Consider the following 25,632-nt stretch of genomic DNA (forward strand, 5'->3'; position numbering starts at 1 on the left):
TGGATGGTGAGGGGCGACGGGCTGGGAAGGTGAGGCGAAGGCATGGCTCCTTGGGTTTGTGTGTGCTCGTCGGCTCGTTCACCGTACAGAGTCTGTTGAGTGCCTGCCGGGCGCCGGGCCCTTGTGTCCGTGCCGCAGAGAGGGGCTGGGGTGTAAGTTTTGCTGCCCACAAAGCGTCCGCAGGTGGCTGGGATGTGGGCCTGGTGAGACTGAGCAGGGATGGTGGAGGGGTGGAGGTGGAGGGGCCCCAGGAGGAGCTGGAGGGAACGGCGGGGAAGCTGAGTCGGGGCTGGGTGGCACAGAGAAGGGGAGGGGAGTGCAGAGCCAGAGGGGGTGCAGGCTCAGGAGGGGGCAGAGGCAGCCTGAGGGGCTGGAGGAGTGGAAGCTGCCCGAGGCCCCGCGTGGCCATGACCCTCGCACTGCAGGTCAGGGAGCGCCTTTCCTTGGATGTCTATATAAACCTAGGCCCGTGGTCGGCACACTCATTAGTCCACAGAGCCAAGTATCAACAGCACAACGATCGAAATTTCTTTGGAGAGCCACATTTTTAAAATTTCTTCTAATGCCACTTCTTCAACATAGACTGGCCCAGGCTCTGGAGCGAAGCGCTCATTGGCGGCTTCCTGATGGGGAATGAGGCAAAGGCTCCACCCCTCCAGTGGGAGGTACAGGAAACCCACAGGTCCCAGCATGGTCCCCTTTAACTGCCCGTGTTGTTTCCACACGACACGGTCGCACCAAAGACACTCCGTGTGACGAGTGTCTGGTCCCGGCCCTGACGTGAACGCCTCATGGCGATGGTGGGAATGGTGCCTGGAACAGACAGAGGTCGGTCAGAGGACAGGAAGAGCCTTGTGGAGGGAGAGTCCCTTTGAAATGCCCAGTAGAAACTGAAGCCTGCTTCGTCGCCCCCACAGCCCGTCCTCGGTGCACATGCCTCCTGCTTGTAGCTGTGACCACCACATGCTGCTCCGTCGGCCGGTTCCTTTTCTTCTCGGCTCGCACCTCTCCCCCCCCCCCCCCCCCGGGGCTCCTGCCCTTCAGAATCCTTGCTGTAGCCCTGAGTTCCCGGCCTGTGACCCCTCTAGACTGCCCAGTGCCTGGCTTAGGGCCTGACCGCGGTGCCCAGGAGTGTGTGGAGTGGGCAGATGGAGAAGGATGAAGGAAGGACCCAGGTCACAGCCCAGCTTCAGAGGAGCTGCGGGAGGACACGGGCCTGTGGTTGGGAGGAGGAGCGATGGACGGAGGGCAGGGAGGGCAGTGCTCTGTCCGCGGCAGAGGCAGCAGATGTCACGGCTGCTCCTGGGAGGAGGGGAGCCGCCGGCCCAGCCTCGCGTGGTCCGGGCCGGTGAGGGGAAGGGCAGGCGGATGCACGCCTGGCCCATCCTGGCTGCCAGCAAGTTGCTGTGTCTTGGGGGCCTGGAGGGGTTGGAGGGAGGGAGCCGGGCCGGCAGAGGCTGTATCCAGTGGTGCTCACCTGTGCACAGGACGAGCAGGCGTTGGGACGGCAGACCTGTGTCTGTTATGTGCTGGGTGGTGCTGCCACCTGGGAAGGAGAAAGGAAGACTCCTGCGCTTACTCATTCCCCTGGGGACCAGGCAGACCGGAAGCTGGCGGTTACCGGCAGTGTTTGGGGGGGCGGGGGGGGGGGCGCGTTAGGGGAAGGTTTCCCAGAGGTCACACCTGGACTGCATCCTCAAAGGAGGCTGGCAGTTAACCAGGTGGGAAGGGGGCCTGGGAGAGGCCCGCTCCCCTGGAGGAACGCGGTCTGTGCCAAGATGCGGGGCGGGGGGGGGGAGACCAGCACCTCACAGGGGCCGTGATGGCCAACAGAGGGGTCCAAGGATCACGGCCCTGGGCGCCACACGGGAGCTTAAATCTTATCCTGAAAACCGCGATGAGCCGTTGGGAGGTTCTGGTTATTTAGGAGGATTGCTGGGCTGCCTTTACAGGGGGTGGAAGACCGTGAAGGCAGCTGTCGTCATAATCGAGAGGATCGGGCGCGGCTGCGGCCTAGGGCGGCAGGTTAAAGGGGTGTTTAGGAGATGGAACCCACAGACTTACCCGAGCAGCAGCGACCGTGGGGAGGAGGGAGGAGTCCTGGGTGCTGCTCAGTGGCGTGGCCGGGGACAGAGCGGGCTGGGAGAAGAGACTGCGTTCCTTGGCGGTGCCTGCGGGTGAAGTGCGTGGCGTGGCCAGGAGGAGGAGGCCCGGAGCTCAGGGCAGGACAGCGACAGGAGAGAGTTGCAGCGAAGGAAGGAGGGCTCCGAAGGAGACTGTGTCTTCCAGGAGAGACACAGGGACGGCTGGTTCGGGGAGAGGGACAGGAGCAGAGTGGGAGCCGGAAGGCAGGGAGGAGGACTGTGCAGGCAGAGTTTCCGGAAAGGGGTCGGGTGTGTGTGGGACCGCAGGCTGTCGGGTCAGCTGCACTTGTGTCCTTCAGCTGCAGCAGCGCAGAGGCCGGCAGGGAGCGGACAGCAGTGAAGCTGTGTCTGAGCGGGGAGCCAGGGGCCGGCCTGCAGGGCCTGCTCGAGGGAACCTCCCCACAGGCAACCCCCCCCCGCCCCCCCTCCTCCTCTGTGACCTGGGGGCCGGCTGAGGGCTGGAGGGGCTCAGCGCCACCCATGGGGAGCAGGTGCAGAGGGGCAGGAAGGCTGCCGGCCTGTCATCCATTGGTGCGGGGTCGGGGGAGGGGCCAGGCAGCCCCCCTGGAGCCCAGCAGAGTCGGTGCTGTTCGCAGAAAGGGGGGGGGGAGATGACAGAGCCCAACCCAGTGCCCCCTCGGGAGAGGCACGCCCCTCCCGGACGTCAGACCTGGTGTCACAGAAACCATTGCGTGCAGGGTGTTCCCCTCCGTCTGTAGCAGCGTGAGGAGTTCCCAGTTCACATCCACTTTCCATCGAGCGGGACCTTTGTTACGGACCCGGAGCCTGGGAAGCACGTCTGTGTCTGTGATGTCCATGGGGCTTCCTGACGCCCGGACCCCCCGCTCCCTCCCCCCGCGTCAGTCTCCCTGTGCACCGTGCGGGCCCAATTCCTAAATTGTGTTTCAATGGTAACTGGTCATTCCACCCCCTGATGAGGCGATTTATGGCTTGTTCCCACAGATAGCCAATCAGGTAAACACAAAGACAAGAGGAAAAGCTCCCTGGACGTCAGGAGTGTCGCCTCGCGAGCAAGCGAAGGTAGGTCCCCAGGACCCGGAGCCGGTGCCACCTGGTGCACCTCCCCTCCTCATCCCCCGGCCGCTGCCCCCCCTCACCCCCCCCAGCGACCTGTCACTCCCCTCCCCTCCTCATCCCCCGGCCGCTGCCCCCCCTCACCCCCCCAGCGACCTGTCACTCCCCTCCCCTCCCCTCCTCATCCCCTGGCCGCTGACCCCTCCCCCCAGCGACCTGTCACTCCCCTCCTCATCCCCCGGCCACTGCTCCCACCCCCACCCCAGCGACCTGTCTTGGGCTCCATGCTGAGCCTTTTGAGGGAGTCAGGGAATGAAGAAAAGGGACAGTTTACTGTCTGTTGTACCGTTGAGTTCCTAAAGCGTCACAGCAGGTCCTGGAAAGGGTCACTGCCTGTGGGGGGGGTGCCGGTTCTCCCCGGGCCGCGGGGGTTTCCTCCCACAGCAAAGCACGCTGGGGAAGTGTGCCCGAAGGCCCCTGTCCCAGTGGGTGTGGGTGAGGCGGAGAGGTCCTGCCGGGCCTTTGACCCTGAACTGGAATAATCGGGTTAGGAGGAATGACCTCACTTGTTTTCATTGACCTTTCTTAACCATGTGTATCACCATGCTTATTTCAGTGTCTAATGTTAGAAGTGTTTGGGTTTCTATTTAGAAGTTTGGTGATGTTTTTGTGACCAGAAATATGTTGCAGGATCCAAGTCTTGTTTATGTCAGTTAGCCGAGGGTAAAACTGTTTCCATTTTTGCTGAAATAGAGGTTTCGGGGACCCTTTCCCCCCTCCCTACGTGGGAGTCCATTCTGTGGGACTCTTTCCCTCTCCCCACGTGGGAGTCTGTACTTGTTCTTCAATAAATCTCCACCTTTGCTATACAAAAAAAAAAAAAGAAGTAAGAACCTATTGATGGTTTTAGGTGAGCACCTACTGTGCGTCACTGTGGGCAGGAGTTTGCCATAAGCTTCCCTTCTGGTGGGGAGGTGAGCTGTATTTTGGCAAGTGAGAGGCTTATTCTGCAAATGTTATTAAGTTCTAATTGGAATATAATTTTTAAAGATTATGTAGATACGTGGCCTGAATGACCTAGTAGTTTATTTATTATTTATTTTGTTAATCCTTACCCGGGGGTATTTCTTTCATTGATTTTTAGAGAGTGGAAGGGTGAGGGAGAGACAGGTTTATTACACAGTCCAGATATGGGGCCGCTACTGGATATATGTATCAAAAGTAGATTTTCTGTGGTTTGCCTTTTTACTCTTTTAATGAACAGAGGTTCGTAATTTTAATTTTAATCCAGTTCACTTTATCTGTGCATCTTCCATAGCTAGTGCTTTCCGTGTCCTGTTTAAGGACTCTTCCTCTGTTCCAAGGTCATGAAATGTTCTCCCGTGTTTCCTTCTAGAAGCCTTTGTTCACTTGAGGTCTGTGATCCATTGCAAGTTAATTTTTTATCAGGAGAGAGTAGAGACCAAGGATGAATTTTACTCCAACATGGAAACCCCGTTGGCCCAGCACTGCACTGGAGAACAACAATACACGTCTTGTAGCAGCGCCATCGAAATCAGGGCCCGTGACTCAGGTCAGGCCCTGGTTGTTCCGTCTGTGCTTGGAGCAGCGCCAGCGATTCCCGCAGCCTCCCGGGAAGTCCTGACGCCTGAGAGTGTGCGCTTCCTCGCGGCTCCTGGCCGTTACTGTGGGCTCTGTGCATTTCTGTCTGACAGACAGAATCAGCTTGTTCGTTTACACACACACCATCTCCTGAGTTTTATCTTGGAGTCTCTTGAATCTATAGATCAATTTGGGGGAAACGGAAATCTTAGTAATATTGAGTCTTGCAGACCATGAAATGCTGTGTCTCTCTATGTAGCTTGTCTGTATTTTCTCTCGGTAATATTTTGCATTTTCAGTGTATAGATTTTGAAATCTTCCATTAGATTTATTCCTAAACCAGAGGCCCAGTGCATGACATTCATGCACAGGTAGGGTCCCTAGTGACTGCCGGCGGGGCCTGCCTTCATTCTGAGCCGCCCCTGGTGGTCAGCACACGTGAGAGTGAGCGATCGAACTCCCAGTCCTCAGGACGAGGGGACACTTAGCATGTTAGGCTTTTGTATGTATAGAAGATACTGGAGTTCCTTGATGCTGTCACGTGGTGTGTTTTTACCTCAATTTCCGATTGACTGTTGCTAGCACACAGAATCACAGTGGACCCTGTACTGACCTCCTTCCGAGTAACCTTGACGCTTGCTCAGCGATGGTTGAGGCCTGCAGGTGCTGGGGACTTTGTGCACACACCGTCACAACCATCTGTGCATTTCTCTCCCCGGCTTCATTGCATTTACTCTGTGGTATGGCTTCTGTGAGCATATGTCACGATCACATTTTTAAATGAGAACAAGCCCTTTTATGACATCGCGATAAAATAGTGGTTCTTGGTTTTGGTGTAATGGCCACGTTGGGAAAGTCGGCACCTATGCTGGCCACCAAGTTTAGACTGAGCTTTGTTGGTCGCCAGCATTTAAAGCATTTGGGACCCTGGGGGTGGTTCGTCCCGCGATGCTGCTCCTGGGGCCTCCGCTTGGTCCCGGGAAGCCGCCTCAGGCCGGGGAACACTGTGACCCTCTAAGGCCTGACAGTGGGGCTTTCGGGGGGACACAGAACTCTGTGATACTCGTCTTCCTGCCTGCGTACTGCCCAGGCTCCCCCAGCTCAGCCTCCCCCAAAGGAGCCACATCTGGCAGGACCAACAGCAAAATAAACGGGGGCCTCGGAGCTGCCCAATTAGCCTGGATGAAGCAGGACAGTGGGAAACAGCAAAGGTTTCGGTTGACGGGGAGCTGTGTGTTGGCTCCGGCGCGTGTGGCACAGAGAGCCCGTGTGGCATTGTCTCCCAGGGCCTCTGGCTCCCGGTAGCAGCAAGCCGAGCAGGCATGAGGCCTCGTTATCATAAACACAGAACGAGGCTTGTGGCTTGGCGTGCGGATCGTTTCCTGTTTCTCTCTGACATCAGACGCTCAGTTGGGCCAAGTGCATCCTAGTGCCTGGAACTGAGGGAAGCAGAGCTGGCTCGTTAGGATGGGAAGGAAGCTCAGCGACCGGGTAGTTCTGCTCCTACCCCCTCACCATGCAGCTGGGCACACGGAGGCCTTGGGGAGGGAGGGGGAGGACATGGAGCCCTGGCTCAAGACCGGTGCCCGAGGCTGTGCTGGCCATAATCTCTGCCCGTGGGATCTCCCCGCAGTGGCCAGCCAGAGACGACACTCCTCCATGGCCCGGATCCACTCCATGACCATCGAGGCGCCCATCACCAAGGTGAGGAGTTGCTGGCCCGTCTCCACTGAGCAGGATGCGGTAACAGCGCCCTCCCGGCCATGGAGCCCTTCCTCCGGAGAGAGGACGGGCGGCGGGACAGCTGGCTGGTCTGGGTTGGCCCTGAGCACCAGGCAGCCTGATCTGGCTGCCCTCCCGTGTGTGAAGGCTGTGACCCTCGTGCCTTTTCTTGCCATGCTGTAGGTGATCAACATCATCAACGCCGCCCAGGAGAACAGTTCCGTGCCTGTGACGGAAGCCTTAGACCGCGTCCTGGAAATCCTGAGATCCACTGAGCTGTATTCACCGCAGTTTGGGGCGAAGGACGAGGATCCTCACGCCAACGACCTCATTGGGGGCCTGATATCTGTGAGTGCGCGGGCCGGGCTGTGGCTGGAGCCGCTGCTCCTGTTTGCCGCCCCCCCCCTCCCCCGTTGTCTGGTCGTGGGCTGCTGCACGGGGCTCGCTGCACGCCATGTCACAGCCTCGCCCCCCTGCCGCCTCCGCAGAGGAGGGCAGACAGTCTGCCGAGCCAGGGCTCCATTTTTGCTTAAAGGTCCTACGAGCAATTTACTTAAATAAAACCTAATTGTTTGAAAGGTTTTGAAAACGGGGCAGAAAAAAGGAAAAAAGCTCGATGCTGCATAGAAACAGAGAGAGGCCCCAGGGACGGGCCCAGTTTCCCTGACGTCCTGCACAGTCTGGTGGCTTCCCGGGGAGAACGGCCTCGTGCCGTGGGCTCATGAGGGTCCCACGTGCCCTTCCGGCCCGGCCCGGATAGCGGTCTCACACGGAAGAACAGCTGTGTGGACAGCAGATCAGTCCATCACTATCTGTCATCCTGGTGTTGGTCAGAAATAAAACTTCAGTTCCTGCTTTCTGAAGTCACTCGACATCTTAAACATTGGGCTTTAGGCAGGTCCTGGTACCCGCCCACAGCCCCATCTTTATGACAACAGGACTGCGGAGAGATGGCGAGGTTCCCTGTGATGGGAATGTGTGTTGAGACTAATGTCTAACAGGGTCTGGCCTGTTGACAGAGGCCCCCCTGCCTGTGGGGCGGGGGACAGTGACACAGGACGGGGTGGGAGAGAGGCCCGCAGGATAGGAGGGGGGCTGCTATAGGGTCTGGGAGCAGCTCTCCCCCAGCTCTGCGGGGCGGAGTCGGGTGCTTAGAGGGCCAGGAAGATTCTAGCTTTTTCCAGAGGACACGGACGCCTGGTGTCCATTCGGGTGAGGAGGATGGGGACGGGAAAATGGTGGGGAAGAGGGGGGTTGTCCCTAAGAAACCGAACCGTCGGGAGTGCCAGCAGGAACGCCGGGTCTTGGGGTCTCCCAAGCTGCCTAGTGCCAGGCGATGGGAGGGACGGCCCTGGGGGTGCGTGAGGGGGAATCTGCCCTGCTGCCCTCTGGGAACAGCTGTCTGGGGGCGTCAAGAAGTAAAGAACAGCTGTGACCTCTCTCTCGTTTCCTTGATTTTTACAGGATGGTTTTCGAAGACTATCTGGGAACGAGTATTCTCTCTCAACAAAAAGTGAGTTTTCCTTATTATCCACATTACAGTCAAGCTTAAATGATGAAAGTTAGTTTTCCCGATGGCTTTCCTCCTCTGTAAGGCGTTTCTCGGTTTGTCCTAAAAGCCCTGAAACGGCCCTGACCCCGCACTGCGCCCTCAGGAGTGGCCGCGCGTAGAGCCCGCTAACACCGCGCTCCCAACCGCCTCTCCCCAGACCTGCAAGTCCCGAGCGGCTTATTCCCCCCCGCGTCCCTTCACGACGTCCCGCCGCGGATAGCTCGGGCCATGGAGAACGAGGACGACTGGGACTTTAATATTTTTGAACTGGAGGCTGCCACTCAGAAAAGGTGAGCCCACTTGGCGCTCAGCGAACAGCTCGATGCCAAGGGCCGGAGCGGAGACAGCCCCGAGGGGTGGGTTTGCACAGAGCTGGTCCCTGGTCCTGGGGCGGCGGCTCAGGAAGGAGTAGCCGGGCAGCGGGCGCCCAATCACCAGGGCCAGGCCTCCGCGAGGGGTCCGTGGGAAGCCGGGGACGAGGGCCTGGTCACGACCCCTGAGGAGACAGCAGACTCTCGGAAGCATGAGATTGAGCAAGTGGCTGACTTCTCCAAACAGCAGGCGCTTTTCCTGTAAAATACGGGAATTGATTTCTCCTGTAGGTAGTGATATGTTGGGATCGCAGCAAAGAGCCCCACTCAGAGCCCAGAACCAAAAATGACAAATATGCCAACACTCGTTTGAGAAGAGCTGGCCCCAGGCCTCGGTGGCTGTGTTGGCGACAGGCATGGCGGCGGGGCGTGACGGCAGTCGGGGGAGGTGCTGCCGTTACCTCTGCACCTGCTGGGAAAGGCCTGTCCACCAAGCGGGCTGGCTTGGCACGCGGGAGGGGTGTCACGGAGCCGGTGCTGGCCAGGCCGCCCTTCAGGTGGAGGGCAGGGCAGTCAGGGGAGGGGCGCTCCCCTGGGATCACCAGGAGACAGCCGTCGGGTCGCACCCCAATCAGGGGGAACCGTCCCCACGGCAGCCCTGCCTGCCTTTGCTCGTGTTCACCGTGAGGCAGCCGCGGGGACAGTCTCCTTCCACGTCCCCAACGTGGCAAAGACCGTGGAAAAGAAAACCCACGGCAGACAGATCTTCGAGCTCCTGGTTGACGCTCTAGTGACCAGGCTTTCACGTGAATCGGGCTAAGGCAGGTCAGCTCGGGTCCTGCCAGCCGATCGCCTCTGGGCACGGCCTCAGCCGAGCCAAATTTCTTGACCTTTGAACCAAAGCCAGGTCACGGATTGGCTGCTTGCTTACCTTCTAAGGGGAACCTCCTCTTATATAGTCCACCTTCCGATTGTCGAGCCCATCAGAGGGCGATGACTGTCTGGCTCTTGTGGGGTCGTTGGGAACTGTTACATGTTCAGGCAGGATACCCAGCCAGTGGCACAGGCACAAAGGAGGAGGTCAGGTTCAAGGCGGCACCCGTGGGCTTGGCTGCAAACACGCTGGCTTTGAGGAGCCGAGTGCAGCAGGCGTCTGAGCCCCCGCCCAGCCGTGCCGGCTCCCGGGAGGCAGGGCCCGCTGCCTCGCCCTCCGACGTCTGACGCGGGTTTGCTGTTTGGGGTCTAGCATGTTGCTTTCCTGCTGTGACTTTCTCCTTACAGGCCTTTGATTTTTCTTGGTCTCAAAATCTTCGCTCGCTTCGGGGTCTGTGAATTCTTGAAGTGCTCGGAGACGACGCTGCGGCTGTGGCTGCAGACTATCGAGGCCCATTACCACTCCGCCAACCCCTACCACAACTCCACCCACGCCGCCGACGTGCTCCATGCCACTGCCTACTTCCTCTGCCAGGAAAGGGTCAAGGTGCGCGGTGTGCTGTCTGCCTGGGCTGGAGGGCTGGGTGTGCTGTCTGTTCCATGCAGTGTGGCTGCTCAGGAGTGACCCCCGGGAAGGCTGCGGCCACAGGGGCCCGCGCCGTGGCACTGGGCAGTCATGGTGTCCATTCTGGACGTGACCCAGCCGTTCCCAGACGTCTGAGGGCGGGGTTGGTCCCAGGGAGAAAGGCAGCAAGGACAGGAGGGGCTGTGACTCACGCCTCTCTGCTGAAGACACCTGCGTTTGGGCAAGTCCTTAACTTGTGTGAGTGACAGTCCAGTAACGTTCCCTAAAAAACATGCCCACATACAACTTTCACAGCGGCGACAGGGAAACGGGGTTTGCTCAACAAGACGCTTTTCTCAGAAACCTGGCTCCCCTTACCCTGAAGTGGGAGGGCCGGAGAGAACCTACGGAGCCCTCGCTCGGTGCCGGGCGGTTCCTAAAAGGTCTCTCGCTTTCAGCAAACGTTAGACTCCGTGGACGAGGCCGCCGCCCTCATCGCAGCCGCCGTCCACGACCTGGACCACCCGGGGAGGACCAACCCGTTCCTGTGCAACGCGGGCAGCGCGCTGGCCGTGCTGTACAACGACTGCGCCGTGCTGGAGAGCCACCACGCGGCCCTGGCCTTCCAGCTGACCACCAGGGACGACAAGAGCAACATCTTCAAGAACATGGAGAGGTGAGGACAACGAGGAAGGGTGTTGGTCCCTCTCTCTCTCTCTCTCTCTCTCTCTCTCTCTCTCTCTCCCTCCCCACACACCATACACTGCTCACCCGTTGGGAGTGCACGGTGGTCTTTATTCAGAGGAGCGAGCCCTGACCGCCATCACTTTTAGGACCTTTTCTTCCTCCTCTCAAAGTATCAAACTCGGCCTGGCCCGTCTGGCTCAGTGCACAGAGCGTCGGCCTGTGGACGAAGGGTCCTGGGTTTGAGTCCGGTCAAGGGCACGTGCCTCAGTTGTAGGCTCCTCCTCGGGCCGGGCCTGATCAGGGCTCGTGCAGGAGGCAACCAATCGATGTGTTTCTCTCACATTCACCCTAATTCACTCATTCCCTCTCCCTCATTCACCCTAAAGTCAATGAAAAAATACCGAGTGAGGATTAAAATAAATAAATGAAAATGTCAAACTCATTAGCAGTCACTCCTCACTCACCTAGCCCTCCAGCCCAGGGCCACCACGGACCAGTGCCGTCTCCACAGATTGGCCAGTTCCAGACAATTAGTGAACGGAAGCATCCTCGCTGCGTGGGCTGTGTGACTGGCCTCCTCCACTCAGCACAGCTCCTTTGCATCCTGACACTTGACCAGGAAGGGGAATGCTGATGTCTGGAGCCTTCAGGCATTCCGAGCGCCTGTCACCGGCTGGGACACTCCCTCTGCCCAGCAAGTGTCTCCCGGGCTCGGTCCACACGTTCCTTCCCTGGCCCCTCACACTCATCACTCAGTCCCAAGTCCCTTTTGCAGCGCTTACCACATTTTTCATTATTTGTCTAATGTCTGATTCGATTCTTTTTAAAAGTTTTTTATTGATTGACTAGATTGAAAATTCATGCACTCGGGGGCGGGGGGAGGGGCCTCAGCCCGGCCTGCACCCTCTCGCAGTCCAAGAACCTTTGCTCCTTACCGCCCGCCTGCTCGCTGCTCCTTAGCGCTGCCTCGGAGGCAGGCTGAGTGGTGCTCCCCGTGGGAACGCACTGACCACTAAGGGGCAGCTCGTGTGTTGAGCATCTGCCCCCTGGTGGTCAGTGCGCATCATAGCGACTGGTTGTTGGGCCTTTCAGTCAATTTGCATATTACCCTTTTATTATACAGGATAAGATAGGATTTTAGAGAAACGTCGATTTGTTGTTCCACTTACTGATGCCCTCATTGGTTGATTTTTTGTATGTGCCCTGACGGGGGATCGAACCTGCGCCTTGGCGTATGGGATGACGCTCTAACCAGCTGAGCTCCCAGCAGGGCCGAGCGGATTCCTAAGCCCCATAAGAGCATGGGGCCTTGTGTTCACCACTGGCCCCCTGGTGTCTAGTGACAGGGACTGGACAGCAGAGGGAAGAAGGAAAACGTATTCTGTCATGAGAAATACAGGGGTGGGCAAAAGTAAGTTTATTCTTGTATGTCTACTTGTTAATTATTGTATTATTTCCCATATGAACAACTGTACTTAAAGTACGTATGCATTTGGAGTTTGGAGAAAAGCTTTAATGCGGGATTTTATAAAAAAGAGACTCCTAATTGTACTCAATCCCTTTTGCCACGTCCTAGCGTTTCAGAGTGGATTTAAAGTAGGTTTTATTCAGAGTTACCTGTGTGTGGATGTGTACGGATCAGTCACCGTGGAAAAGTACACAAGGCCCTGATCACTGACCGTTTCCGGGGGAAGGAACAGAGGGACGGAGAAAAGGGCAGAATGCAGGTTTCATTTCACATTCTCTGCACCTTCTGAGGTTTTAATTATATGGTTTGCGTCCTCAGAATATAGAAATCTGAAAGTACTCAGAAGCCAGTGCTGGGAAGAGGCGTTGAGCACTCCCTGGACGTGCTCAGCCGTCAGGGCTGAGTTTCTGGGCACGGAAGCCGTTGGGTCCTTGTGTGGGGCAATTCTTCATAACCACAGGCTCCGGGTTCACAGACCAGGCTCTGCTCACCCCGCCACGTCCTTTCTTTATTCTGAGCACCGGGTGCCTGACAGGGATGATGACGGCATGGACGCTGCATCTGGAAGGTCTTGCCTTAAGCTTCTAACTTCTGTTGGGGTTTCCCTTGCTAATGATCAGGGTGCTCTCCTGTAACTTGCCCATTCTTCTAAAGTGCGCCTCCCAGGCACGTCAGGACTTTAGCCCCAGGGGACACATGTGCCGGGTCACAGACCGGTTTCAGGAGTCCCTGCCTGTCTGGTCTGGGTGTGCGATCTGCAGCGGCCTCTCGTTTGTCGTCCGAAACAGGAATGACTACCGGACGCTGCGCCAGGCCATCATCGACATGGTCTTGGCCACGGAGATGACAAAGCACTTTGAGCACGTCAACAAGTTTGTCAACAGCGTCATCAAGCCCTTGGCAGAGCTGGAGGAGAGCGAGGTGAGGGGACCGGCGGCCAGGGGACCTGTGCGGGGATCCTCCCCGCGTTGTTGGCTCCTCGAGTTCATTCTGTCAATCCTCACGATGGATCTAGGAGAGATTTTACAAAAAGCCCCGATTCTTTCCTAGATCCTCTTCCTCCGAGGCCCCCATATGCCCACCACCTCGCTCTATGCACTGAAGCCCTTGCTGCCACCGCCCAGCCTTTCCCAGCGCGGCCAGCCCCCGCCAGCACCACGGCCTGTGAGGCTAGGACCCCAGGGAGTCTGACCTCTGTGTGCCTTTAGAGGGGGACACTCATGTTTATGTTCCATAGGGAGTCACTCATGTTTATGGGGAGTCGGACCTCTGTGTACCTTCATGGGGTACACTGCATGTTTATGTACTATAGGGAGTCATTCATGTTATTGGGAGTCTGACCTCTGTGTGCCTTTTAGGGGGACACTCCATGTTTATGTTCTATAGGGAGTCACTCATGTTGATTGGTAGCCTGACCTCTGAGTACCTTTCGAGGGGGACACTCCATGTTTATGTTCTATAGGGAGTCATTCATGTTTATTGGGAGTCTGACCTCTTTGTACCTACGAGGGGGACAGTCCATTTTTATGTTCTATAGGGAGTCATTCATGCTGATTGGTAGCCTGACCTCTGAGTTCCTTTCACGGGGGACACTCCATGTTTAGGTTCTATAGGGAGTCTGACCTCTGTGTGCCTTTAGTGGGGGACACTCCATGTTTAGGTTCTATAGTCATTCATGTTAGTGGGAGTCTGACCTCTGTGTACCTTTCGTGGGGGACACTCCATGTTTAGGTTCTATAGGGAGTCACTCATGTTTATGGGGAGTCTGACCTCTGAGTACCTTTCGTGGGGGACACTCCATGTTTAGGTTCTATAGGGAGTCTGACCTCTGTGTGCCTTTCGAGGGGACACTCCATGTTTAGGTTTTATAGGGAGTCACTCATGTTATTGGGAGTCTGATCTCTGTGTACCATTCGAAGGGGACACTCCATGTTTAGGTTCTATAGGGAGTCACACATGTTTATGGGGAGTCTGACTTCTGAGTACCTTTCGCAGGGGACACTCCATGTTTATGTTCTATAGGGAGTCACTCATGTTTATGGGAGTCTGACCTCTGAGTACCTTTCGTGGGGGACACTCCATGTTTAGGTTCTATAGGGAGTCTGACCTCTGAGTACCTTTCAAGGGGACACTCCATGTTTAGGTTCTATATGGATTCATACATGTTAATGGGGAATCTGACCTCTGTGTACCTTTCGAGGGGACACTCCATGTTTAGGTTCTATAGGGAGTTATTCATGTTTGTGGGGAGTCTGACCTCTGTGTACCTTTCGTGGGGGACACTCCATGTTTAGGTTCTATAGGGAGTCACTCATGTTTATGGGGAGTCTGACCTCTGTGTACCATTCGAGGGGGACACTCCATTTTTAGGTTCTATAGGGAGTCACTCATGTTATTGGGAGTCTGACCTCTGTGTACCAATCGAGGAGGACACTCCATGTTTAGGTTCTATAGGGAGTCACTCATGTTTATGGGGAGTCTGACCTCTGAGTACCTTTTAGGGGGACACTCCATGTTTATGTTCTATAGAGAGTCATTCATGTTATTGGGAGTCTGACCTCTGTGTGCTATCGAGGGGGACACTCCATGTTTAGGTTCTATAGGGAGTCACTCATGTTTATGGGGAGTCTGACCTCTGTGTACCATTCGAGGGGGACACTCCATTTTTAGGTTCTATAGGGAGTCACTCATGTTATTGGGAGTCTGACCTCTGTGTACCAATCGAGGAGGACACTCCATGTTTAGGTTCTATAGGGAGTCACTCATGTTTATGGGGAGTCTGACCTCTGAGTACCTTTTAGGGGGACACTCCATGTTTATGTTCTATAGAGAGTCATTCATGTTATTGGGAGTCTGACCTCTGTGTGCTATCAAGGGGGACACTCCATGTTTAGGTTCTATAGGGAGTCTGACCTCTGTGTGCCTTTCGTGTGGGACACTCCATGTTTATGTTCTATAGAGAGTCATTTATGTTATTGGGAGTCTCACCTCTGTGTACCTTTCGAGGGGGACACTCCTTGTTTAGCTTCTATAAGGAGTCACTCATGTTTATGGGGAGTCTGACCTCTGAGTACCGTTCGAGGTGGACACTCCATGTTTAGGTTCTATAGGGAGTCATTCATGTTATTGGGAGTCTGACCTCTGACTACCTTTCGCGGTGGACACTCCATGTTTAAGTTCTATAGGGAGTCACTCATGTTTATGGGGAATCTGACCTCTGTGTACCTTTCGAGGGGACACTCCATGTTTAGGTTCCATAGGGAGTTATTCATGTTTATGGGGAGTCTGACCTCTGTGTACCTTTCGTGGGGGACACTCCATGTTTAGGTTCTATAGGGAGTCACTCATGTTTATGGGGAGTCTGACCTCTGTGTACCATTCGAGGGGGACACTCCATGTTTAGGTTCTATAGGGAGTCACTCATGTTATTGGGAGTCTGACCTCTGTGTACCAATCGAGGGGGACACTCCATGTTTAGGTTCTATAGGGAGTCACTCATGTTTATGGGGAGTCTGACCTCTGAGTACCTTTTAGGGGGACACTCCATGTTTATGTTCTATAGAGAGTCATTCATGTTATTGGGAGTCTGACCTCTGTGTGCTATCAAGGGGGACACTCCATGTTTAGGTTCTATAGGGAGTCTGACCTCTGTGTGCCTTTCGTGTGGGACACTCCATGTTTATGTTCTATAGAGAGTCATTTATGTTATTGGGAGTCTCACCTCTGTGTACCTTTCGAGGGGGACACTCCTTGTTTAGCTTCTATAAGGAGTCACTCATGTTTATGGGGAGTCTGACCTCTGAGTACCGTTCGAGGTGGACACTCCATGTTTAGGTTCTATAGGGAGTCACTCATGTTTATGGGGAATCTGACCTCTGTGTACCGTTCGAGGGGACACTCCATGTTTAGGTTCTATAGGGAGTCACTCTTGTTTATGGGGAGTCTGACCTCTGAGTACCTTTCTTGGGGACACTCCATGTTTAGGTTCTATAGGGAGTCACTCATGTTTATGGGGAGTCTGACCTCTGTGTACCATTCGAGGGGGACACTCCATGTTTAGGTTCTATAGGGAGTCTGACCTCTGTGTGCCTTTCGAGGGGACACTCCATGTTTAGGTTCTATAGAGAGTCACTCATGTTTATGGGGAGTCTGACCTCTGAGGACCTTTCGTAGGGGACACTCCATGTTTATGTTCTACAGAGAGTTACTCATGTTTAGGGGAGTCTGACCTCTGTGTACCATTCGAGGGGGACACTCCATGTTTAGGTTCTATAGGGAGTCACTCATGTTTATGGGGAGTCTGACCTCTGAGTACCTTTCGAAGGGGACACTCCATGTTTATGTTGTATAGAGAGTTACTCATGTTTATGGGGAGTCTGACCTCTGAGTACCTTTTAGGGGGACACTCCATGTTTATGTTCTATAGGGAGTTACTCATGTTTATGGGGAGTCTGACCTCTGAGTACCTTTTAGGGGGACACTCCATGTTTATGTTCTATAGAGAGTCATTCATGTTATTGGGAGTCTGACCTCTGTGTACCTTTCGAGGGGACACTCCATGTTTAGGTTCTATAGGGAGTACTCATGTTATTTGGAGTCTGACCTCTGTGTACCATTCGAGGGGACACTCCATGTTTAGGTTCTATAGGGAGTACTCATGTTATTTGGAGTCTGACCTCTGTGTACCATTCGAGGGGACACTCCATGTTTAGGTTCTATAGGGAGTCATTCATGTTATTGGGAGTCTGACCTCTGTGTACCTTTCGAGGGGACACTCCTTGTTTAGCTTCTATAAGGAGTCACTCATGTTTATGGGGAGTCTGACCTCTGTGTACCTTTCGAGGGGGACACTCCATGTTTAGGTTCTATAAGGAGTCACTCATGTTTATGGGGAGTCTGACCTCTGTGTGCCTTTCGAGGGGACACTCCATGTTTAGGTTCTATAGGGAGTCACTCATGTTTAGGGGAGTCTGACCTCTGTGTACCTTTCGCGGGAACACTCCATGTTTAGGTTCTATAGGGAGTCACTCATGTTTATGGGGAGTCTGACCTCTGAGTACCTTTCGAGGGGGACACTCCATGTTTAGGTTCTATAGGGAGTCTGACCTCTGTGTACCTTTCGAGGGGGACACTCCATGTTTAGGTTCTATAGGGAGTCACTCATGTTTATTGGGAGTCTGACCTCTGTGTACCTTTCGAGGGGGACACTCCATGTTTAGGTTCTATAGGGAGTCAATCATGTTATTGGGAGTCTGACCTCTGTGTACCTTTTGTGGGGGACACTCCATGTTTAGGTTCTATAGGGAGTCTGACCTCTGTGTGCCTTTCGAGGGGACACTCCATGTTTAGGTTCTATAGGGAGTCACTCATGTTTATGGGGAGTCTGACCTCTGAGTACCTTTCGTGGGGGACACTCCATGTTTAGGTTCTATAGGGAGTCTGACCTCTGTGTGCCTTTCGAGGGGACACTCCATGTTTAGGTTCTATAGGGAGTCTGACCTCTGTGTGCCTTTCGAGGGGACACTCCATGTTTAGGTTCTATAGGGAGTCACTCATGTTTATGGGGAGTCTGACCTCTGAGTACCTTTCGTGGGGGACACTCCATGTTTAGGTTCTATAGGGAGTCTGACCTCTGTGTGCCTTTCGAGGGGACACTCCATGTTTAGGTTCTATAGGGAGTCACTCATGTTTATGGGGAAGTCTGACCTCTGTGTACCATTCGAGGGGACACTCCATGTTTAGGTTCTATAGGGAGTCATTCATGTTATTGGGAGTCTGACCTCTGACTACCTTTCGCGGTGGACACTCCATGTTTAGGTTCTATAGGGAGTCACTCATGTTTATGGGGAGTGTGACCTCTGAGTACCTTTCGAGAGGGACACTCCATGTTTAGGTTCTATAGGGAGTCACTCATGTTTATGGGGAGTCTGACCTCTGTGTACCTTTCGTGGGGGACACTCCATGTTTAGGTTCTATAGGGAGTCACTCATGTTTATGGGGAGTCAGACCTCTGAGTACCTTTCGAGGGGACACTCCATGTTTAGGTTCTATAGGGAGTCACTCATGTTTATGGGGAGTCTGACCTCTGAGTACCTTTTAGGGGGACACTCCATGTTTATGTTCTATAGAGAGTCATTCATGTTATTGGGAGTCTGACCTCTGTGTGCCTTCGAGGGGGACACTCCATGTTTAGGTTCTATAGGGAGTCACTCATGTTATTGGGAGTCTGACCTCTGTGTACCATTCGAGGGGGACACTCCATGTTTAGGTTCTATAGGGAGTCACTCATGTTTATGGGGAGTCTGACTTCTGAGTACCTTTCGCAGGGGACACTCCATGTTTATGTTCTATAGAGAGTTACTCATGTTTCGGGGAGTCTGACCTCTGTGTACCATTCGAGGGGGACACTCCATGTTTAGGTTCTATAGGGCGTCACTCATGTTATTGGGAGTCTGACCTCTGTGTACCTTTTGTGGGGGACACTCCATGTTTAGGTTCTATAGAGAGTCACTCATGTTTATGGGGAGTGTGACCTCTGAGTACCTTTCGAGGGGACACTCCATGTTTAGGTTCTATAGGGAGACTGACCTCTGTGTGCCTTTTAGGGGACACTCCATGTTTAGGTTCTATAGGGAGTCACTCATGTTTATGGGGAGTCTGACCTCTGAGTACCGTTCGAGGTGGACACTCCATGTTTAGGTTCTATAGGGAGTCACTCATGTTTATGGGGAATCTGACCTCTGTGTACCGTTCGAGGGGACACTCCATGTTTAGGTTCTATAGGGAGTCACTCTTGTTTATGGGGAGTCTGACCTCTGAGTACCTTTCTTGGGGACACTCCATGTTTAGGTTCTATAGGGAGTCACTCATGTTTATGGGGAGTCTGACCTCTGTGTACCATTCGAGGGGGACACTCCATGTTTAGGTTCTATAGGGAGTCTGACCTCTGTGTGCCTTTCGAGGGGACACTCCATGTTTAGGTTCTATAGAGAGTCACTCATGTTTATGGGGAGTCTGACCTCTGAGGACCTTTCGTAGGGGACACTCCATGTTTAGGTTCTATAGAGAGTTACTCATGTTTATGGGGAGTCTGACCTCTGTGTACCATTCGAGGGGGACACTCCATGTTTAGGTTCTATAGGGAGTCACTCATGTTTATGGGGAGTCTGACTTCTGAGTACCTTTCGAAGGGGACACTCCATGTTTATGTTGTATAGAGAGTTACTCATGTTTATGGGGAGTCTGACCTCTGAGTACCTTTTAGGGGGACACTCCATGTTTATGTTCTATAGGGAGTTACTCATGTTTATGGGGAGTCTGACCTCTGAGTACCTTTTAGGGGGACACTCCATGTTTATGTTCTATAGAGAGTCATTCATGTTATTGGGAGTCTGACCTCTGAGTACCTTTTAGGGGGACACTCCATGTTTATGTTCTATAGAGAGTCATTCATGTTATTGGGAGTCTGACCTCTGTGTACCATTCGAGGGGGACACTCCATGTTTAGGTTCTATAGGGAGTCACTCATGTTTATGGGGAGTCTGACCTCTGTGTACCTTTCGAGGGGGACACTCCATGTTTAGGTTCTATAGGGAGTCACTCATGTTTATGGGGAGTCTGACCTCTGAGTACCTTTCGCAGGGGACACTCCATGTTTATGTTCTATAGAGAGTCATTCATGTTATTGGGAGTCTGACCTCTGTGTACCTTTCGAGGGGGACACTCCTTGTTTAGCTTCTATAAGGAGTCACTCATGTTTATGGGGAGTCTGACCTCTGTGTACCTTTCGAGGGGGACACTCCATGTTTAGGTTCTATAGGGCGTCACTCATGTTATTGGGAGTCTGACCTCTGTGTACCTTTCGTGGGGGACACTCCATGTTTAGGTTCTATAGAGAGTCACTCATGTTTATGGGGAGTGTGACCTCTGAGTACCTTTCGAGGGGACACTCCATGTTTAGGTTCTATAGGGAGTCACTCATGTTTATGGGGAGTCTGACCTCTGAGTACCTTTCGTGGGGGACACTCCATGTTTAGGTTCTATAGGGACTCTGACCTCTGTGTGCCTTTCGAGGGGACACTCCATGTTTAGGTTCTATAGGGAGTCACTCATGTTTAGGGGAGTCTGACCTCTGTGTACCTTTCGCGGTGGACACTCCATGTTTAGGTTCTATAGGGAGTCACTCATGTTTATGGGGAGTCTGACCTCTGAGTACCTTTTAGGGGGACACTCCATGTTTATGTTCTATAGAGAGTCATTCATGTTATTGGGAGTCTGACCTCTGTGTACCTTTCGAGGGGGACACTCTATGTTTAGGTTCTATAGGGCGTCACTCATGTTATTGGGAGTCTGACCTCTGTGTACCTTTTGTGGGGGACACTCCATGTTTAGGTTCTATAGAGAGTCACTCATGTTTATGGGGAGTCTGACCTCTGAGTACCTTTCGAGGGGACACTCCATGTTTAGGTTCTATAGGGAGTCACTCATGTTTATGGGGAGTCTGACCTCTGAGTACCTTTCGTGGGGGACACTCCATGTTTAGGTTCTATAGGGAGTCTGACCTCTGTGTGCCTTTCGAGGGGACACTCCATGTTTAGGTTCTATAGGGAGTCACTCATGTTTAGGGGAGTCTGACCTCTGTGTACCTTTCGCGGTGGACACTCCATGTTTAAGTTCTATAGGGAGTCACTCATGTTTATGGGGAGTCTGACCTCTGAGTACCTTTCGTGGGGGACACTCCATGTTTAGGTTCTATAGGGAGTCTGACCTCTGTGTGCCTTTCGAGGGGACACTCCATGTTTAGGTTCTATAGGGAGTCACTCATGTTTATGGGGAAGTCTGACCTCTGTGTACCATTCGAGGGGGACACTCCATGTTTAGGTTCTATAGGGAGTCATTCATGTTATTGGGAGTCTGACCTCCGAGTACCTTTCGCGGGGGACACTCCATGTTTTGGTTCTATAGGGAGTCACTCATGTTTATGGGGAGTCAGACCTCTGAGTACCTTTCGAGGGGACACTCCATGTTTAGGTTCTATAGAGAGTCATTTATGTTATTGGGAGTCTCACCTCTGTGTACCTTTCGAGGGGACACTCCATGTTTAGGTTCTATAGGGAGTCACTCATGTTTATGGGGAATCTGACCTCTGTGTACCGTTCGAGGGGACACTCCATGTTTAGGTTCTATAGGGAGTCACTCTTGTTTATGGGGAGTCTGACCTCTGAGTACCTTTCGTGAGGGACACTCCATGTTTAGGTTCTATAGGGAGTCTGACCTCTGAGTACCTTTCTTGGGGACACTCCATGTTTAGGGTCTATAGGGAGTCACTCATGTTTATGGGGAGTCTGACCTCTGTGTACCATTCGAGGGGACACTCCATGTTTAGGTTCTATGGGGAGTCACTCATGTTATTGGCAGTCTGACCTCTGTGTACCATTCGAGTGGGACACTCCATGTTTAGGTTCTATAGGGAGTCACTCATGTTTATGGGGAGTCTGACCTCTGAGTACCTTTTAGGGGGACACTCCATGTTTATGTTCTATAGAGAGTCATTCATGTTATTGGGAGTCTGACCTCTGTGTGCCTTCGAGGGGGACACTCCATGTTTAGGTTCTATAGGGAGTCACTCATGTTATGGGGAGTCTGACCTCTGTGTACCATTCGAGGGGGACACTCCATGTTTAGGTTCTATAGGGAGTCACTCATGTTTATGGGGAGTCTGACCTCTGAGTACCTTTCGCAGGGGACACTCCATGTTTATGTTCTATAGAGAGTTACTCATGTTTCGGGGAGTCTGACCTCTGTGTACCATTCGAGGGGGACACTCCATGTTTAGGTTCTATAGGGCGTCACTCATGTTATTGGGAGTCTGACCTCTGTGTACCTTTTGTGGGGGACACTCCATGTTTAGGTTCTATAGAGAGTCACTCATGTTTATGGGGAGTGTGACCTCTGAGTACCTTTCGAGGGGACACTCCATGTTTAGGTTCTATAGGGAGACTGACCTCTGTGTGCCTTTTAGGGGACACTCCATGTTTAGGTTCTATAGGGAGTCACTCATGTTTATGGGGAGTCTGACCTCTGAGTACCGTTCGAGGTGGACACTCCATGTTTAGGTTCTATAGGGAGTCACTCATGTTTATGGGGAGTCTGACCTCTGTGTACCTTTCGAGGGGGACACTCCATGTTTAGGTTCTATAGGGAGTCACTCATGTTTATGGGGAGTCTGACCTCTGAGTACCTTTCTTGGGGACACTCCATGTTTAGGTTCTATAGGGAGTCACTCATGTTTATGGGGAGTCTGACCTCTGTGTACCATTCGAGGGGGACACTCCATGTTTAGGTTCTATAGGGAGTCTGACCTCTGTGTGCCTTTCGAGGGGACACTCCATGTTTAGGTTCTATAGAGAGTCACTCATGTTTATGGGGAGTCTGACCTCTGAGGACCTTTCGTAGGGGACACTCCATGTTTATGTTCTATAGAGAGTTACTCATGTTTAGGGGAGTCTGACCTCTGTGTACCATTCGAGGGGGACACTCCATGTTTAGGTTCTATAGGGAGTCACTCATGTTTATGGGGAGTCTGACCTCTGAGTACCTTTCGAGGGGACACTCCATGTTTATGTTGTATAGAGAGTTACTCATGTTTATGGGGAGTCTGACCTCTGAGTACCTTTTAGGGGGACACTCCATGTTTATGTTCTATAGGGAGTCACTCATGTTTATGGGGAGTCTGACCTCTGAGTACCTTTTAGGGGGACACTCCATGTTTAGGTTCTATAGTGAGTCATTCATGTTATTGGGAGCCTGACCTCTGAGTACCTTTTAGGGGGACACTCCATGTTTATGTTCTATAGAGAGTCATTCATGTTATTGGGAGTCTGACCTCTGTGTACCTTTCGAGGGGGACACTCCATGTTTAGGTTCTATAGGGAGTCACTCATGTTTATGGGAAGTCTGACCTCTGTGTATCATTCGAGGGGGACACTCCATGTTTAGGTTCTATAGGGCGTCACTCATGTTTATGGGGAGTCTGACCTCTGTGTACCTTTCGTGGGGGACACTCCATGTTTATGTTCTATAGAGAGTCATTCATGTTATTGGGAGTCTGACCTCTGTGTACCTTTCGAGGGGGACACTCCTTGTTTAGCTTCTATAGGGAGTCACTCATGTTAATGGAGAGTCTGACCTCTGTGTACCTTTCGAGGGGGACACTCCATGTTTAGGTTCTATAGGGCGTCACTCATGTTATTGGGAGTCTGACCTCTGTGTACCTTTTGTGGGGGACAGTCCATGTTTAGGTTCTATAGAGAGTCACTCATGTTTATGGGGAGTGTGACCTCTGAGTACCTTTCGAGGGGACACTCCATGTTTAGGTTCTATAGGGAGTCACTCATGTTTATGGGGAGTCTGACCTCTGAGTACCTTTCGTGGGGGACACTCCATGTTTAGGTTCTATAGGGACTCTGACCTCTGTGTGCCTTTCGAGGGGACACTCCATGTTTAGGTTCTATAGGGAGTCACTCATGTTTATGGGGAGTCTGACCTCTGTGTACCTTTCGCGGGGGACACTCCATGTTTAGGTTCTATAGGGAGTCACTCATGTTTATGGGGAGTCTGACCTCTGAGTACCTTTTAGGGGGACACTCCATGTTTATGTTCTATAGAGAGTCATTCATGTTATTGGGAGTCTGACCGCTGTGTACCTTTCGAGGGGGACACTCTATGTTTAGGTTCTATAGGGCGTCACTCATGTTATGGGGAGTCTGACCTCTGTGTACCTTTTGTGGGGGACACTCCATGTTTAGGTTCTATAGAGAGTCACTCATGTTTATGGGGAGTGTGACCTCTGAGTACCTTTCGAGGGGACACTCCATGTTTAGGTTCTATAGGGAGTCACTCATGTTTATGGGGAGTCTGACCTCTGAGTACCTTTCGTGGGGGACACTCCATGTTTAGGTTCTATAGGGAGTCTGACCTCTGTGTGCCTTTCGTGTGGGACACTCCATGTTTATGTTCTATAGAGAGTCATTTATGTTATAGGGAGTCTCACCTCTGTGTACCTTTCGAGGGGGACACTCCTTGTTTAGCTTCTATAAGGAGTCACTCATGTTTATGGGGAGTCTGACCTCTGTGTACCGTTCGAGGGGGACACTCCATGTTTAGGTTCTATAGGGAGTCACTCATGTTTATGGGGAATCTGACCTCTGTGTACCGTTCGAGGGGACACTCCATGTTTAGGTTCTATAGGGAGTCACTCTTGTTTATGGGGAGTCTGACCTCTGAGTACCTTTCTTGGGGACACTCCATGTTTAGGTTCTATAGGGAGTCACTCATGTTTATGGGGAGTCTGACCTCTGTGTACCATTCGAGGGGGACACTCCATGTTTAGGTTCTATAGGGAGTCTGACCTCTGTGTGCCTTTCGAGGGGACATTCCATGTTTAGGTTCTATAGAGAGTCACTCATGTTTATGGGGAGTCTGACCTCTGAGGACCTTTCGTAGGGGACACTCCATGTTTATGTTCTACAGAGAGTTACTCATGTTTAGGGGAGTCTGACCTCTGTGTACCATTCGAGGGGGACACTCCATGTTTAGGTTCTATAGGGAGTCACTCATGTTTATGGGGAGTCTGACTTCTGAGTACCTTTCGAAGGGGACACTCCATGTTTATGTTGTATAGAGAGTTACTCATGTTTATGGGGAGTCTGACCTCTGAGTACCTTTTAGGGGGACACTCCATGTTTATGTTCTATAGGGAGTTACTCATGTTTATGGGGAGTCTGACCTCTGAGTACCTTTTAGGGGGACACTCCATGTTTATGTTCTATAGAGAGTCATTCATGTTATTGGGAGTCTGACCTCTGTGTACCTTTCGAGGGGACACTCCATGTTTAGGTTCTATAGGGAGTACTCATGTTATTTGGAGTCTGACCTCTGTGTACCATTCGAGGGGACACTCCATGTTTAGGTTCTATAGGGAGTACTCATGTTATTTGGAGTCTGACCTCTGTGTACCATTCGAGGGGACACTCCATGTTTAGGTTCTATAGGGAGTCATTCATGTTATTGGGAGTCTGACCTCTGTGTACCTTTCGAGGGGACACTCCTTGTTTAGGTTCTATAAGGAGTCACTCATGTTTATGGGGAGTCTGACCTCTGTGTACCTTTCGAGGGGGACACTCCTTGTTTAGCTTCTATAAGGAGTCACTCATGTTTATGGGGAGTCTGACCTCTGTGTACCTTTCGAGGGGACACTCCATGTTTAGGTTCTATAGGGAGTCACTCATGTTTAGGGGAGTCTGACCTCTGTGTACCTTTCGCGGTGGACACTCCATGTTTAAGTTCTATAGGGAGTCACTCAATTTTATGGGGAGTCTGACCTCTGAGTACCTTTCGTGGGGGACACTCCATGTTTAGGTTCTATAGGGAGTCTGACCTCTGTGTGCCTTTCGAGGGGACACTCCATGTTTAGGTTCTATAGGGAGTCACTCATGTTTATGGGGAGTCTGACCTCTGTGTACCTTTCGAGGGGGACACTCCATGTTTAGGTTCTATAGGGAGTCAATCATGTTATTGGGAGTCTGACCTCTGTGTACCTTTTGTGGGGGACA

At 52.7% G+C, this 25,632-nt stretch overlaps 1 protein-coding gene and 1 long non-coding RNA gene across 3 annotated transcripts in view; one reads left to right on the top strand and one right to left on the bottom strand.

The window, feature by feature from the left end:
• The window catches only part of PDE8A (phosphodiesterase 8A), a 121,387-nt gene that overhangs the window by 75,871 nt on the left and 19,884 nt on the right, over positions 1-25,632 (top strand). The window contains exons 12-19 of the mRNA XM_054713200.1: positions 3,108-3,185; positions 6,415-6,485; positions 6,687-6,851; positions 7,968-8,016; positions 8,213-8,345; positions 9,648-9,846; positions 10,323-10,540; positions 12,808-12,940. Of these exons, the coding sequence (XP_054569175.1) occupies positions 3,108-3,185; positions 6,415-6,485; positions 6,687-6,851; positions 7,968-8,016; positions 8,213-8,345; positions 9,648-9,846; positions 10,323-10,540; positions 12,808-12,940 (1,046 nt within the window). The remainder of the gene's footprint in view (positions 1-3,107; positions 3,186-6,414; positions 6,486-6,686; positions 6,852-7,967; positions 8,017-8,212; positions 8,346-9,647; positions 9,847-10,322; positions 10,541-12,807; positions 12,941-25,632) is intronic.
• LOC114229292 (uncharacterized) overlaps positions 12,939-25,632 on the bottom strand; it is a 51,077-nt gene continuing 38,383 nt past the window's right edge. For both annotated transcript variants that reach the window (XR_008555389.1, XR_008555390.1), the window contains exon 4: positions 12,939-13,030. This is a non-coding gene — a long non-coding RNA (uncharacterized LOC114229292). The remainder of the gene's footprint in view (positions 13,031-25,632) is intronic.

Source organism: Eptesicus fuscus, chromosome 25 (genome assembly GCF_027574615.1).
Source record: "Eptesicus fuscus isolate TK198812 chromosome 25, DD_ASM_mEF_20220401, whole genome shotgun sequence".
Classification (NCBI taxonomy): Eukaryota; Metazoa; Chordata; class Mammalia; order Chiroptera; family Vespertilionidae; genus Eptesicus; species Eptesicus fuscus.